Source organism: Halichoeres trimaculatus, unplaced genomic scaffold (genome assembly GCF_033239565.1).
Source record: "Halichoeres trimaculatus isolate MK-OKI-2021-1 unplaced genomic scaffold, fHalTri1.1 fHalTri1_scaffold_7, whole genome shotgun sequence".
In the NCBI taxonomy this organism is placed as follows: Eukaryota; Metazoa; Chordata; class Actinopteri; order Labriformes; family Labridae; genus Halichoeres; species Halichoeres trimaculatus.
Window position 1 is genome coordinate 28,570,596 of NW_027437185.1, and position 16,377 is coordinate 28,586,972.

Genomic DNA, 16,377 nt, shown 5'->3' on the forward strand with positions numbered 1-16,377 from the left:
TCCGAAAAGATGTCTCTGACGCAGCAAAGCGAAAACCAATAAATCAGATGTTCAGCGAAACTTTGGGGATGATTTGAACTTTCAGACATGGTCATTTTGGTGATTCACACTCATTTTAGAAATTTTGCTCTTTTCATTTCCTGCAAGTGGAATATATATGAAGGTCAATACCAGCTTTTTGTGGCTTTGGTGTATTGGAGTACTTCAGTGGTGTGCTTAGCTTAGCCTCATACAATGATTACAAACAGGGAAATCTCAAGAAATATCTTTTTTTTTTGGATTTAAGATGTTCATTTAACTTTGTCTTTGAAACTGTCAAACAATTTCAACCTTACCTATACATGCTGTAATGTGATTTTATGAAAAGTATTCTTTAAATGACATTCCTCGTGATGCAGACTCCCTCCCATGTTACTTTTGAGTTCTCATTTCAGAAAATAAACTTTTAGCGTGCTCATGTAAGATAAGTTGAGGTTAAAATTGTTAAAATCTGCAAACCACTGAGTCCTAATGCAGCTCGAATTATTTTGTCCATCTCAATCTTGTTAACTTTACTTGTCAGAAACAGTAAAAAAAAACTCAGCTTTTTCCAAGAAAGACTGCAAATATTTCCAGTCAGCACAAACTGGTGGTGCCAGATAAAGAGAAATGTCTGTCAGGACACTGGGTATGAGTTGCAGTTACACATTTCTCTAATCAGTCCTGTTTGAATCACCACACTATCTGCTAACACCTTCATGTTAGCAGAAATCCCTTTTTCTTGAAAACAGCGTCCTAATGTTTTGTTTATCCCCCTAGCCTTGCACTGCCCTGTAAAAATTCACTCGATGCTTGCTTTGATATTACAAGCATCATTTGCATCCCCAACACGTTTACATGGAGGCAGCAGAATCAAACACTGAGCACACATTCACCCTGTGCTTCCCCCAAAAAACACAGACTAATCAAACAGCTGCAAATCCCGTTTGTCTTTCTTAGATCTGATTTGTTTGGCCGTCTAACTGTGCTGGAATCCAAACACAACCTGACTGAGGTTTCTGTGTTGTTTGAACAGTATAATTGTTTGCTGATATCAGTTGTTGTAACCACAGAAGGACGGAGCTTCAGTTCTGAATGTAGACTGAAGGATAGACTGCTGAGTGGCCAAATTGAAACATCTGCTGAAACAACTGTTTCCATTACGCTTATCGGGCTGTCTCATAAATAATGCATGTGGCCTTCTGTTGCTTTATGGTTTATCTCAAATTTATAATAGTTTGGTTTCCTGTGAAGGACAATCCATGGCTTCCACAGTGGAGCATCTCTGCTGACGAAGTGAAAAGCTGAGGAATTATAACAGACCTACAATGACTTTTAATCAATATATACTGAACTGCAAGTAGATTAAGCAGTTAGTAAAATCAGATTAGGCAGATTAGAGCTGAAATGATCGCAGCCTTACAGACATATTGGTCGGCTGATGTTAACATCAAATCTATGACCTGTCATAAATTTTGAAAACCAGTGTTTACAATCATCATTGCACTGCACTAAATACTGCATATGTTGCAAAGCAATTCTGCTGGGAAGACAGTCCCAATAGAGTTGCAATGCATTATATTATTAGTTATTCTTGGACAAAGTTAGGCATAGGATAGATTTAGGATGGTTTTAGAGGCCTGTGACAGAGAGGAGGCCTAAAATAATAGAAGTGAAATGGTGGGGTCAGTTGTGCCACATGAAGGTGACAAGAAATAAGCAAAGATGTGTATGTGATTTGTCTGAATTGATATATAAACCTTCTTATCGTGACCCTCCTGTTCAACAGTTCATCAGAAATGCTGCACCGGTTAAATGAGGACTCCAGCATATTCCCTCTTTAATATTCTACATTCTGCATATGAAGCTTTTGACCAAAACAAGCTCTTCTTTCATCTGAGGCTTGCATATTTACACCATTAAAAATGGCTGAATAGACATTTCTTTAACTCCCCCACATTAAGAGTTCTCTTTTATTTTCAAGGTCAGCAACCCCTGCAGAGCTGAGCTTGATCACAGACACTAAGCAGGAAAACACTGTAAGCTAGTTCACACTCATTTAAATTCACATGGAGATGCTTAAAAAGTCATAATGTACAAAATATACAGTGATGGTGTTGTTATTAGTAACACTTATGGTTAGAAAACATCTATCTCATAATTTGCCTCTATTATTTATGGCTTTCACTGTTTTTAAAGAGGATCCAGCCCCCTTCATTTTAACTGACAGTAACAATAAACAACAGCAACAGTGAGCAGATTGAAGACTTCAATGAAATGTTTATCCTGCATGAAATGTGTCGCTTTTAATACGTCTCTGTTTTGAAATAGTGGGCCAGTGTCTGACACTTTTTTTTAAACCTGTGTGTTTTTCTTTCAGCTGTTCTATATTATATGAACACAAACACACAGCAGAATGTGCATATGATAATAACCAAATCCCAGCAGTGATTTACCTTTCATACAATGCAGCAGGCGTCATCAAAGCTCTTTATCAGGACTTCATCAGAAAGGCATTTCCTCTGAATGAGCATCGCCGTCTGAATGTCACGCCAGCCAAAGCCATGGCAACTGCAGCCCATCTCACTTTGAATAAAGTCATACAGCGCATAGTAAACAAACCATTATCACTGTTCGTCAGAGCTGTAACTGATGTTGTTAGCAGTGCTGCCTTGTTAGACAAAGTAAGTGAAACGTAGGCGATACAGTTTGCTTCACAGCTGTCTGAACACGGACCAAAGTTGGAGCCTATTGTGAGTCATATCCTCTGTGTCTATGCTTTAAATGATGCCTTTGAATTTAGCTTTCTTTGACTTTAAAACAGGTCACAGTTGAGTCAGTAACTCTGTTCATGATTTCACAATTCAACCAAGCTAACCAGTGCTGTCTGAGGTCTCACACACAAACAGACGAACTCCTGTTGAACCTCTCACTCAGAGCTTGCCTGACGAGGTCCTGAATTGCAAACATCACAGCGTGGAAACAATGCACGACTTCAAAAACCCAAACAAATGAAAGACTTTTGAACTGTTGTTTCACATTCTTCTTTCGTCTTCATCAGCGTAGAAAAGAAGCACTCTGATCTCACAGCGAGAGACTCTTGAGCTGCTGTTTCATTAGTTTCAAAGAGTCTCATCCAGGAAGTGTTCACAAAGCTGCCTTAGAGAGGAGTACCAGAGCGTCCTCAAGTGGAACTAAAAGTGAATCATCACTGTGAAAGACTCAAATTTCCACATGAGGATGCAGAACTCATCCTTTTAGAACATCACCTCCTCACAGCTCCCATAGTCACTCTCCACCATGCTCGACCCGTCAAAGCTGCGTGGGTTCTGTCCAGCCGGCCTCGTTTGAGGCTGGGCGGGGTTTGACGTTGGTGGCGGTGTGGTGGCTTGTTCAGCATATGAAGGCATAGCTACGCTCAGGCGCATGCTGAGTCTCTTGTAGCCTCCTGAGACGTTATCGAGGCTTCGCGCCTGCTTGGTGGGGTAGTAGCTGATGGCGGTGTACTCATTGGGACACTGGGATCTGGGTAGAGGAAGACCATCAGGACCCAGGAAGTCATCTAGGTTCTGGTTGCTGTAGCAGGGTGGAAGAGGGGCACGGCGGTCAACACGTTCGAGGGGGAACGGGAAGCCCCCGAATCGAGAGTTCCTTCGAGAGTCCATGGTGGAGGTGGAGTAGGTGTCCTCTACGATGTCGAACTGGGGAAACTCCTGAACCACTGGGCGGCCATAGTAGTCAGGGTCTGCAGGATAGACTGTGGAGGAGAGACAAACTTATAAACTCAAGAATCATGATGCTCCAGACATCTACCACTTTATCAAGGTCTTTGTAAACACAGCAAAGGTCATTTAGAGTTTTGACCTTTGGGTAGCCAATTCAGAGCAACCAATCTACCTGATGATGTTGATTTAAACTGGTGGAGGAAGTTCCTTGAGGGTTAGGATTAAGCAGTTCACCGTAAACTATTGTAGTTCTTGCATAGATTGGCTGTAAATGTCTGGAATTGGGGATTTATTCATTGTACAATCGTCAACGAGTTTTGAAAAGCTGACAGTCAGATGAGACTGACAAACTCTAGACTCATTGTCTCTGACAGATAAATATTAATAACAGTGGGACGGATGTTTGCCATGCTGGGTGTGCAAGAAGGATTTGGGAAAGTAGTTTTAAACAAGCTTTGCATATTTGCATATTAAGTCCTCCCCTGTAGATTCAAAGTGGTGTGGGTTTGATCAGAGAGACAGGAGGAGGAGGACATGTCGGCTGGAAAATTTAAAACACTTGAGTCTCTGTATTTACTTTTGAGATGGGGGACTGATCCAGAAACAGCCCTTAAGACTGCAGATGTAGATCATCCTCATTCTTCAGATGAACGGAAATAAAATATCAACCTACAACAAAAACGTTCAAGAATAACTGACAGTATTGTGCTTTCTTGTGTGTGGTTCTTATCTTCCCAACCTTGAACAGTTTTTTCAAAATAACTATGTAATGTTTATGTGCTTTTTGAAAGCTTAGACCGGTCGACTTTCCACATTTTTTTTGTTGAGCAGAGGAGAGAAACGGTGGTGAGCTCAGAGTTGCTTTGCAGTGTTTGTGACAGACAAAGCTTGTTGACGACCTTGCAATGATTCATAGCTCAGTCATTATTCTTCTCAGTGTGAGAGACTTGCCTTGTGTTTGTGTGACAGAGTTTTTTGTCTAAATGAGAAAAACATACACATGCTATTTGTGCATAAGCTTCATATCAATCTCTGAAAAACTGATTGTACTGATTCAGTGTTAATTTTGACAGCAAATTCTGAGAAAGTCTTAGTCTTTTTAAACATTGTGCACTCAAAGCTCATGCCGCTGCTCTCAGTGACGCGGAATAGTGGGGAGGTATCAGCGGTGGCTCATTTACATATGAAGGCCACGCCCACTAAATCAGACCGTTCTGAACAGAGGTGCTATGAGAGCCTGGAAACAATGCTGCTGTGCTTGATTTATTGGCTTTTTGGACCAAAAAGTGTTACTACCATTTCATTAAGACATAAATGATCCATATTAAACTGCAGAAAATGAGCACAGTCTGGGATCTTTAAGTTATATGGTGTGGCATCATACCGTACTATTATTTAAATAATTTAGTGATATGTTACAATATTCAATTCATAAACTTGGACGATGGTTTGCAGGCAACGTTGTATTTTCTCTTACATCTTGCCTTACCCGTTTCATCCTCTCCACCTGGAGTTTCTTTTTCATCCCCAAGCTCGTCTTGATGAAAAAGTTACTAAATTTGACACATATGGTCACGTCGGACTTTATTTTAAGGGGCTGCCCTGTTGGCTATGGCTGCCTTTTGCAGCAGCTCTCTCTTCTTTGTCTGTTTCTTGTAATTTTTCCGTATCTTTGTATTTGGAGCGGGTCATTACTTTGTATGGCTCATTTGTTGGTCATGGACACCAAACTTTTTGTGGTTTCAGTGATATTTTTACTACTTTTTCTCCTGTGTTTGTCTGGAGATCCTACATGTAACCATGGCTGCATTGTTTACATGTGAACTCAGCTGTTAGCAGCCTGTAGCATGTCAATGCTAACTGGTGAAAGGCCTGATCTCTTCCCACAAGGTGAGGAGAAGGAGGTGAGGGAGACGTGCTGGTTCTCAGGTGTGAGCTAAGAAGTGACGACATCGACCTGTCCTTCCATCCATCGTTATTGGGAGCGTAAGATCTATCTCCAATAAGATGGATGAGCTAGCTGTGCTAACCCAGCAACAGAGGGAATAGGGCAGAGTAGCATCATGCAATTCACAGACATGGCTAACGGAGCTAACATCAGACACCAACGCCACATTGGAAGAGCTTCACCTGCTGTGAGCAGACAGGATCTAGGACACAGAGATAGAGCATGACTGAAGAAGCTCAGTCCTGGACGCTGTGGAGGTGGAGGCTGGCTGAACTGGAGGATGATGGACAAGCTGTCATCATCTATTTTCTTATGGACTTTCTATACACTTTCTTACTCTTGTTTTCTTGATTGCTGCTGTGACTTCAATTTCGTAGTACTTGTTACAATGAGAATAAAGTTCTATTCTATTCTATTCTATTTCTCGCATTTTCAGCGCCACCCTTGCTCTTCCTACTGTTCATATTCTTGTGTTTGTACTATAGACTGTTTATTAATAAAGGTCTGTGCTCATTCTCATGATCCTCTTACTAGCACTGCTGCGCTTGTGCATGCACATGCACATGCACATGCGCAGATGTGTTGTCAAGGTAACGGCCAGCTGTGTATGAGAAAAATAAAAGAGCTGCCAGTGCCACTCCATCCCAAACATTTTCCTCTTGTCTATTCACTGACGCAAATGCCCGTTATATTTTGTCACAGTCTTAGTCACTGTGTCTGACTTTTTATTTCGTTTCATTTAGTTTCCGTCCTTGAAAAAGGTTTGTTGACAAATGTTTTTAATTCCAGTCTTGGTCAACAAAATTAACACTGTACTGATTATACATTTCTTTTGAATGGAGGTTGAATTTAGGTTTCCTTCACCAGCATATCCAACCCAGAAGGCTCAAGCAAATCCCTGTGAACTATGATCAAAATTTTCATGGAACCAAAACAAAAAGAGATATTTTTCAGCTGAGTCCCACTTGGTGTCCCCTCCCAGCGATCTGAGCTTAGCAGGAACGTTGGGGAGGCAAAAATTCTGAAACAAAAATGAGTATTCTTGAGGATTACCACTTTAAATTCCTGCCATTCATCCCACAAATCTTGAGCTAACAAGGCAGAGGCATCATACAGTTTGTTCAAACAAAATGACATTAAAAAAGCCGCCTGCTGTCACTTTAGCAACTGAGAATACTAAGCAGACTCCAGCTGCTCACACTGTGACGCGGAGAGAGAGAGAAAATGGGACAAAGTGGCTGAGGAAGTAACAAGAAGAGACTCGACAGAAGATGAAAAATAAGAGAGGGAGAGCTACTTAGTAGGAAGGAAATAAAGCTGCAAGACAGATGGTGGAGGGAAAGATTAAAGAAGACAAAATGAAGAGAGGTGAGTGAGAGGACGAACAGGTGAAGATGACAACAGAGGAAAGATTAGGAAGAGGAAGGGAAGGAATTCAAGAGCAGAGACGGTGATGGTGAAAGATGGAGTGAATGATTAAGAGTTTGTGAGTCGGAGATTGAGGTCAAAGAGAGGCTGGCGGTAACAACAGGGAATAGATTTAGAATAAATAGCTTGAAAAGGTGACAGAGGTGTTCCCAGGTTGTAAAGCAGGACATTGACAACGTGTCTAAGTCTTTCGTCTGTAGATTTAATGGATATAAAAGTGCTTGGACAAAAACCTTTGCTTTCAATATTACAACACTTTTCACAGCTTGGTGAACTCTGACCACACAGGTGTTTTATTCATGATTAAAAAACTCAAACTGGTGAATGTTTAAAAACTCTGAAACATAAAGTTTTTTTCTTTTTTCAAATCTTTCAACATGATGTATTCCTGAATTTTTGAGCTGGATTTTACTCTAAAGTTTTCTTTGTATTTGGGAATCTGTTATAGCAACTTTTGACTGAGACCATTCCCCCCTTTTTCTGAGCAAAACTAGAGACCAGATTTACAGCAAAAACTACAAGGTGAGCTGAAAGTAGCACCAGCAATGACAAAGAAGTGAGGTATAGCTGCAGTTTTTTGATAGATTTATAAAAAGGCTGTGAAGTTTGTCTCGACTCCCTTTACTGAGCACACTTGAGAGAGACTGAATCAGGGTCAGCATTGGCATTAGGAGTGATGAATGTGACATTTATTTGGGTGAAATAGTTTTGAATAAGTCTAGACCTTTCCTTTTAATCTGTGTACCTCATGAGGGCTTTCAGCTGGGATTCACACTTATTTTTCGCTCTGCACAGCTCAATAGAGACTTTAGACTGAGAGCTGTGCTTTTTCTGAAGCTGCAGAGAGCAAAGGACGAACTGTTGGATCACTGCCGCCGGCGCCTACACTGCCATTAAAGACAGAAGTACTGTGTAAAGATTTTTACACCAGCCTGAGCTTTACTTAGACGGAACTTTACGCCACGTCAAGGGGGAATTTAATGCCCTGAAATTGAATTCAAGGCCTGATATGGAGATGAAGCACTCTGCTGTGCTAATGTATTGTGTGTGTGTGTTTGTTAGGGTCTTTGCATTTTACCTGCAGAGTGATGAATGTTTTCATCCTTTGGGCCTCTCCCTTCAATTAATCAGTGAAACGGTGCGTAAAAGGGAAAATAAAAACCATTAGTGTCAAACTTCATCACAGTACGTATTTATGCCTGCAGCATGGGGGTTCACTTCGGTTTTGGTTGGTTGCTGAGCCAGAAACATTTGAAAAACTGGGGACATGCAGTTCAGAGAACATGCATTAAAATTCACAAACATTTGCCCTTAACAGTTTGAGCCTCCAGACTTTCCTCAAAATTTGCTCTTCTTGCAGCCCGGAAAATAGACATTTCAAATTTGTTAATGAATTTGGAGAAAATGGATGGATGGGTTTCTTAATGATATTTCCCTCTTCCAAACATGAGGGCTTGCTGCTGGGGTTTGCAAATTGCTAACAAAGGGCAGATCGTGAGGCTTCCATCCGTTCGCTTGTGGATGTTTTCATCCCCGGATCAGTTTGACTGCACCCTTCAGCTTTGAGTCTTTGTTGGAAGAAAGTTTTTGAAGATTTGTATTTCAGTGGCAAACAGTGAGATTAAAACTGAATACCATGGACATTTAAAAGCAGGATTATATATCAGCAAAGAACTCACTTTTACTGTTGTTTTTTGTCTTTTATAGGCAAGACCAAAAGCTGGATAAATATGAAACACACCTCTCTCAAAGTTGAACTTTTTCCACTGTCTATCATCTATCACTGTGGCACAGAAGCTCATGATCTTCTTTAGTCTCTATGGCCAAATTTAAAGTGGTGAATTGTTAAAGTGATGAGATCAAAAGCTATTTCCTCCTTGCTTCACAGACCTTCTTACTCCCCTTCCAAACTTCAAGTGGTCTGAGCTCAGTAAAGCTATAAGCAAAAACTTACGGAGACTCACTATATTACAATGCCAGTGGAAGCATGCAGATGTTAAACAGAAGAGGCCCTAGGATGGTGCCTTGGGGAACTCCACATACCATTTGATGTGCCTATTAACATTAACTACAGGCACTACATTGTGGGACATGTTGGTAGCTTTTTTATCTGTCTACAATATAATTTAGAAATTTGTTAATCATACATCCTGTAGTGACGCATTTCCAGCTTTTACACCTTTTCCAAAACTCTCAAACTAATTCAAATTTGTTTCCACAAATTACTATTTCATGGGCATGAATCAGCATTTCATGGCTGCAAGTTATTTCCTCAAATATCACCATTTATGTCATCATTGTTCTATTGGGTCCCTGAGCCTTTTCGTACACAGTCTAAATTAAGCTTTTATTTCACGGTTGACACTTGTGTTAAAATATCAAACTTTGAACTAATGGTCTCATTGAAACAAAACAAAAACTTTGATTTGAGCTTAGGCATTCTCTTTTAGCCTTTATCATTTCCCCCAAAGCAGCATATAATTTAACCATCCCGGCATTTGATTGCTATTAATTTCCTTTTGATGGCTGACAGTTTGATGAGGCTCCATGATTGGATGCTTAATCATCAGTTCAACAAAGAAGAAGATGAAGACCACATTGAATCTATTTTTCCCTCTGCTTTTAATCGGCGATGCTATCTTTATCCCAGAATTTTTAACCTATTCTCAACATCTAAGACCCAGGGGATCAACTTATCTGGTCATGGAAAATGTCAGATGTACTGCCAGGATCACATGACGAACAAAAAGCACAGTGTAAAGGATTCAGCTGCTGTCTCCTTCACCAACGAGATGGATAACAAGTGAGGAACTACAGGAACGTGTCCTTTATCCTCCGTGATAAGGTCAAGCAGATGAATGACCTGCCAGGCGGGCGTTGCCTGGGGAGCGATGGCATGACAAATGTCTGATCTGCCTCTCTTCATCTGTCTAAAGAACATAGCAGTGGAGGATATTGATCTGTAACATGGAAAGAAATCCTGTCTGCAAAGAGAGAGGGAGGGAGGAAACATAAGAGATGTAAGAAGAACAGAAAGAGAGTGAGGAGAGAAAAGAAAGTGGGTGGAGGAGGAAGGAGAACATGAGAAATAACTGGTGTGAGGTAGGGATGACAAAAGAGAGCTGGAGAACAAGGGAGTAAGGGAGGTTGAAAAAATGTACCAGACAAGGGAGACGTGACAGAGAAAAAGAAAGACTGAGTGAAGTAAAAACAGGAGAGGAAATTTCATTCAAGAATATACTTTCTCTGAGACCCTTTATGCTGCACAGAATCCTGAATTGATTTCTGATCCAACTTGCTAATTGCACAAGCTTGTCGCAATTAAACCATTTAACATAATGAATGTCACCTGTTCCCAGGTGTTCACTAAAGCGTTTAGTCATTAGAAAATTCAGAAACTAGAGACTGCATGTGTCACAAAAACATCACCAAATAGTTGAACGGACTTGAAGGACCTCTGAAGAGCTTTTTTGTAGTGATGACTCTTGTTACTTCTTTGGCTGCTTTGAGTTATTCTGGGATGAGGGCGTAGCTGTAGCCAAAGAGTGCATTCGGTTGAGGAGCTCACATTTATTCACAATGTTCTTGGCACTCCATGTGACTGGTATCTGTAACTTTAGAGTCCTTAAAATGTAGAATCTGCAACATAATTTCAACATTTATGAATTAAAAAATTCATGATCTGACATCTCTCGCCCTTACTAAATGATTCTTGCAAGTCTATGACTGATAATGCCAGAATACATCCAGAGTGAAGTCTCACATCCTTTTATTAAGTTGGCCAATGTTTGCACTGCTGCTGCTTGAAATATTGCCAGTATGAGAAGGAGCAACTTCAGTTTGCCGTGTCCACTTTGCTTCAGCTTGCTTTTCTTTTTTCAAATCAGATTGGTTGTAATAAATTTGGGTTAGTAAGCACTGAATTAAATATTGGGTCAGAAAAGTCCAAAACCCATCTTGCATGAGTAACAAGAGCTGTGACGTTCATGTTTTGCTGATGGGTTGGTTAAGTCACAGCTCACTGCAGCTTTCTAAGAACACAGGTCTTAGAGGGTTATGTTTGGAATTTGGACTTGCAGTTTCAGATCAGCACTAAATGTTAAATATCTATATATTTAATTATAATTCATTTACCTCCGCCAAGGAGGTTATGTTTTTGGTAGAGTGTGTCTGTCTGTGAACAATATAACTCAAAAACTAACGAACGGATCTTGATGAATTTTTCAGGAAATGTTCAAAATGGGAAGAGAAAGAAGTGATTACATTTTGGAGGTGATTCAGATCATCGTCTGGATCAAGAGTTTTTCTAAAGGATTCTTTTTCATTGTGAGATAGGGCCGTTTTCACCATATGTGTATATAACTCCAGTATAAATGGTCAGATTGCTTTGCAAAACAGAAAAGACAAAGTCACCATAATTTCTGACGGATGTAAAAGTAAGATCCAGATCTTAGCAATATTCTGGATACTAAAATCTAGGTTATAAAATATGTCCTGGGTCATCATAACACCAAACTGTAGCAGACAGTCTGCTGAAAGGGAGTATAACATTAAAGTAGAACTTAAGTGACTTGTGATAATCACAATATCCTTGGCAGAGGTCTGCGCTCCCTGAGTGCTTTTCTAGTTTTATATATTTTTAAGATTTGACGAAAATAAATGTAGTATGTTTTGCACAGAACCTCAATCGCTGTAGTTTCCTGATTTGACCTTGTGCGTTAGTTTACCTCCCACCCTTAGGCAACAATATTAATGTGTTCGTTTGCCCCCCCCCCCCCCCCCCCCCCCCCCCCCCCCCCGTAAAAGAGCCTCTAAAATTAAGTGCAAGGAAAATATGTGCATATATTAGCATCTGCTTCAGCAATCAGCCAAGACGAGCTGGAAAACATCCACACATTTATTTCTGTACATTCTCAAATGGTATTTATCAAAAAGGTAATTAAGGTGAGAGTGCAGGACGCACCTTGAAGGATTTAGGTGTGACATGAAAGGTTAAAAAATGGTTTAGCAGAGATTTTTTGGGGGAAGTTGTTTTGCATCATGCCTGTTTGTTTATGGGATTCTTGTAGGCAATCCCACAAAAGGATAAAGGAGCTGGGAATAAAAGTGACGAGGATTCACAGGAGAAAAGTGATGCAAATGATGATGGAAAGAAAGAGGGTTTTGCCAAATTGAGAACAAGTAAAGCAAATAAACCATGCAGACAAAGTCATACAGGAGAAAAGCAGAGAAAGGCAGTGGGGGCGGGGGCACAGTCGTAGAAAGAGAAAGGGGGAAATGAATCCACGCTGAGAGATGAAACACAGAAATCACTTTGTTATTTCCCAATGCTATCACATCCAATCGGCCTTGTCTATGAATGTTTCATCTTCTGCAGTTTAATCAGTACGCTGTGTTGACGGACCACTCTACAGGCAGTCCAGGGTTTCCCATGATGCACCACGCTGAATGACAATTAAGCGCTTGTTTGTAATGACCTTGTATGACTGAATCGTTCAGCCTGCTCCGACCTTTCGTATTTCTCTGTGGCTTCGTGCCGGAGTGATTTAGTTTACAGCTCATTGACATTTTTTCATTCACTGCAGTTGACATTTTCCCAGAGTGAATTTGCAGAAAGTGTTGCAAGGAGATTATCATTAACCTGACACCAGCAGGCGTGTTGAGTGCTGACAGACTCCCTTAATGAAAAATGCACAATCTGTATTTCCTGTAAGAAATCTCTCAGCGTGAGATATTAACAATAAAATCACACCTTGATGCCAAGTTTTGTGTGACTTGAACTAATTTTAAGCAGTGTGATGGCCTCTGCATTCAGCAAGTGCTCAGCTTTGTTACTTTCTTCACGTGTCAAAGTCATAGTGAACATAATCTTCATCAAACACTCATAAGCACTCACCTTCATAGTCCATGTCCCAGTGGCTCTTCCTGATGGAGTCGTTGTCAGAGCTGGAAGGTGGCCTCGCAGGGAGGTTTGGAGCCACACTGCACACGACCGGCCCAGATGTCTTTTGAGAGGCAACCCCGCCTCCTGATGGTCCGATATGGCTGCGAGGGCGAAGTGACCTGAAGGGCGTGTGGTCAAGGTCGTTGGTGGGACCCATCATCGAGCTCATCTCTATGGGCATCATGTCTTGGTTTTCACATTTGAGGCTTTTGGCCATACTGTGCTGGAGATAGCTGTGGATTTGTTAAAAAACAAACATATTCTGGTTTCAGTTTTTGGAAGTTAACCCTGACAACAAAACGCCCTCCAATCTTGTGAGCTAGCGTCTGTTTCAGAGTGTGTTCTTCCTGAGGTTTGCTGTTGAAATAGGGGTACACGCTTACATTGCAAAGAGCTGAAATCTTATCAAGTGTTTTTGTCTCATTTTAAGTAAAATTGTCTCATTAAACTCAATATGAGCCACATTCAACTTATCAGTCTAGAAAAATGTCTTGTTTCAAGTTGTTTAAAGACAAAAATGAGCTCTGAATTGCTTGTAACAAGTAAAACTATTCTGTCATTTGAACAAGTAAAAAATGCTTGAAAATTTTCTTGAAGCTAGATTAATGTCTTATTACTTTTCTATTATTCCCTTGGCAGATTTTTTTTAACTTGTTACAAACAATTAAGACCTCATTTTTTTATGGACTAGTCAAGTAAATGTTGCTAATATTAAGTCTAAACTTTAAAACACCACTGTTGGTTTACAAAGCTCTGAATGGATTAGGGCCAAAATATATAAATGATGTTTTGATCCCATATAAACCATCAAGACCACTTAGGCCATCTGGACTAGGTCTGCTTTTTGTCCCCAGAGTCAGAACCAAACATGGAGAGGCAGCTTTCAGCTTCTATGTTCCAAATATCTGGAACAAACTGCCAGAAAATATCAGGCTTGTTGAAACTCTGCTCTGCTCCTTTAAATCCAGGTTAAAGACTCACCTTTTTACAGCTGCCTTTTACTAAAGCATTTTAAGAATTAATTTTGATAACTTCCTTAAAAGGTAAAACCCACAATTTTGCAACTCTGCACTGCGCTCTTATCTTAAAATCTGTTTTTACTTTTTTTTCTTCTAACTTATTTTGTTTTATTGTATCTTATTATTTTTAATCTGCTTTTTAATTGTTTTCTTTTAATTTGTTCTGTCTGTAAAGCACTTTGAATTGCCTAGCTGAAATGTGCTATATAAATAAACTTGCCTCAAAATACGTTTTCTACTGAAAATAAGACAAAAACACTTGATAAGATTCAGTTTTTTGCAGTGTACTGAGCCATTCCTCAACATGTTATGTGAATGCATCCCAGATTTCTCCAGTTGCTTGAGACACTGGAGGAAAACACAACATTAAAGGTTTGAAAAATGGGAGCAGAATAATTTTCAACCTGCTTTGTTGTAGGTAAATCATCATACAAAGAGCTTTGTCTCCTGATGGAACCAATGTCTCCTCCAGTTCCTTTTTTCCTCGAGAGTAAAAACTGAGATCACTGGTGATCTCTGAGATGTTATAATAATACATACCCATTTGAGTCCTGGACGCAGACGGGCTTCTTCTTCTTCTGCTGAACATAACGTTTCCTGATGCAAACAAAGATGCCAACCAAGAGGAGTAATCCCAGCACACTGACGCTGATCTCCATGATTTCCATGTAGCCGATCATGGGAGACACCTGACAGGTAAACAAGAAAATAAAGGAAGCATGATTTTTTTTTTAAGTGTCACAGTCCCATACAGATCAATGAGTATAGGGATTATTGGTTGATAGGACTCACCTGAGGCAGTGGGTCACAGTGGAGGGAGCCATCAGTGACTTTACAGTCATAGCCTCCAGGACAGGGATTTGGTGAACATACTTCTATCTGATTATGGCACCTGAAGAGAAAGAAAGTTAAATATTTGAGTTGAAGCAGATTGGATTGATCATCATTTTTTTACAAGCGACAGTTTTGTTTTTGCAGGGACTGTAAAGAAGCTTGGTGCATGCCTTTCTGGTTTAAGAATAAAGAGAAAAAAAGGCAGGATTGATGCTCTGATCTACAGAAGTTAAAAGTCTGAAAGATGCAAAGTGAGAAACTTTTCACCATTTTTTTTTTCCTTTCTTCACTTTGTCTCCTAAAATCATGCAGATATTGTTTCTGACTGAACACAGAGTGGAAGAACAAGAGTCCTACAGTGGAGAGCAGCACAGAGGCTGCCACCATGGCTCTGAAGTCAAGGTTAAATTTGGGGCTGATGATTCGGAGAGCTTCACTGCGCACACCATCTTCCAGGCCCAGGCATGAAACGCGGCCCTGAGGACCTTCTGGGGGAGCTCTGATTGCTAAGTGCCGCTGCTGCGATTCTGACAAAACCTATCATTTTGTTTTACATAAAACTACTTGGTGTTCGACTTCACCCGCTCATTTCCCAGGTGTTGAATTCCCTCGCTGTCGAGCACAGCAAGTATATCCCCGTAGTTAGAGAGCGAAACATAGAAATTGTTGAGCACTTTTGTCTTAGACAAGAAGTTTAGTTTTTAAAAGGAGAAAAGTTTGCTGTGAAGTTCTTTGTTTTCTTTGTGTTAAATCCGTCTGAATTAAAGGTTGTTATGGTTGGTTTTAATTAAAACACCCAGAAGACTTTGCATGTTGTGCTTTCTGCTGCATGGACTGATTACAGTGTGCGCATATATGAAGACAATTATCCCAACAAATAAAAAACGGTTAAAGCATAATAGTAAATTAATCTTTGTGCTTTACAAATCATTCTGTGATTTCCAATTTCCTACGATTATGATCCACTGGTGGTCACATTTCATCCACTGAGTTAATCCACCTGGACCATGGGGTGCTGCTAAAACCCAGGCAGTGACGCAATTCCTCAGGTGGCTTTAATGAGAGTATGCAAATGTGGCTGTACTCTTCTGGTGTTGTGAACAGAATACAACAGCCTGATTGTAGAGTGATGAACAAACGTGTGTGTGCATTTGTGTAACTGTATGCGTCTAATCACATGCAAATTTAAGGCCATGCATGCTTTTTCACAAGCAAGTGTGTACTTCAGTGCCAGTGATGTTGCATTTAATGAGCATTGTGCTGCACGCCTTTTGTATTCAGGTGGCGTTAGAATCATGGTAATACCTCCATGTGTCTAATTAGGATTTTGCAGCTGTACGTGATCTGTGTTTTTACAATACTTTTGGGAGAGTTGCTGCATAATTCTCCAAACTGGTTCTTTCTTCTTTTTCCTTAGTTGACTAATCACAAAGAGAACAAAATGGTAGTGGGAGATCTGAT

The 16,377-nt window shown here is 40.3% G+C and overlaps 1 protein-coding gene across 2 annotated transcripts in view; it reads right to left on the reverse strand.

Moving 5' to 3' along the window:
* Window positions 1–710: 710 nt before the first annotated feature.
* Window positions 711–16,377, reverse strand: part of fat2 (FAT atypical cadherin 2) — a 126,297-nt gene continuing 110,630 nt past the window's right edge. The window contains exons 26-30 of one of the 2 annotated variants that reach the window (XM_074674896.1): window positions 14,875–14,974; window positions 14,623–14,771; window positions 13,016–13,296; window positions 8,198–8,236; window positions 711–3,775 (exon numbers count right to left, since the gene is read on the reverse strand). In XM_074674896.1, coding sequence (XP_074530997.1) covers window positions 3,276–3,775; window positions 8,198–8,236; window positions 13,016–13,296; window positions 14,623–14,771; window positions 14,875–14,974 — 1,069 coding nt within the window. In that variant the 3' untranslated portion in view covers window positions 711–3,275. The remainder of the gene's footprint in view (window positions 3,776–8,197; window positions 8,237–13,015; window positions 13,297–14,622; window positions 14,772–14,874; window positions 14,975–16,377) is intronic. The other variant, XM_074674897.1, reaches the window with a different exon arrangement.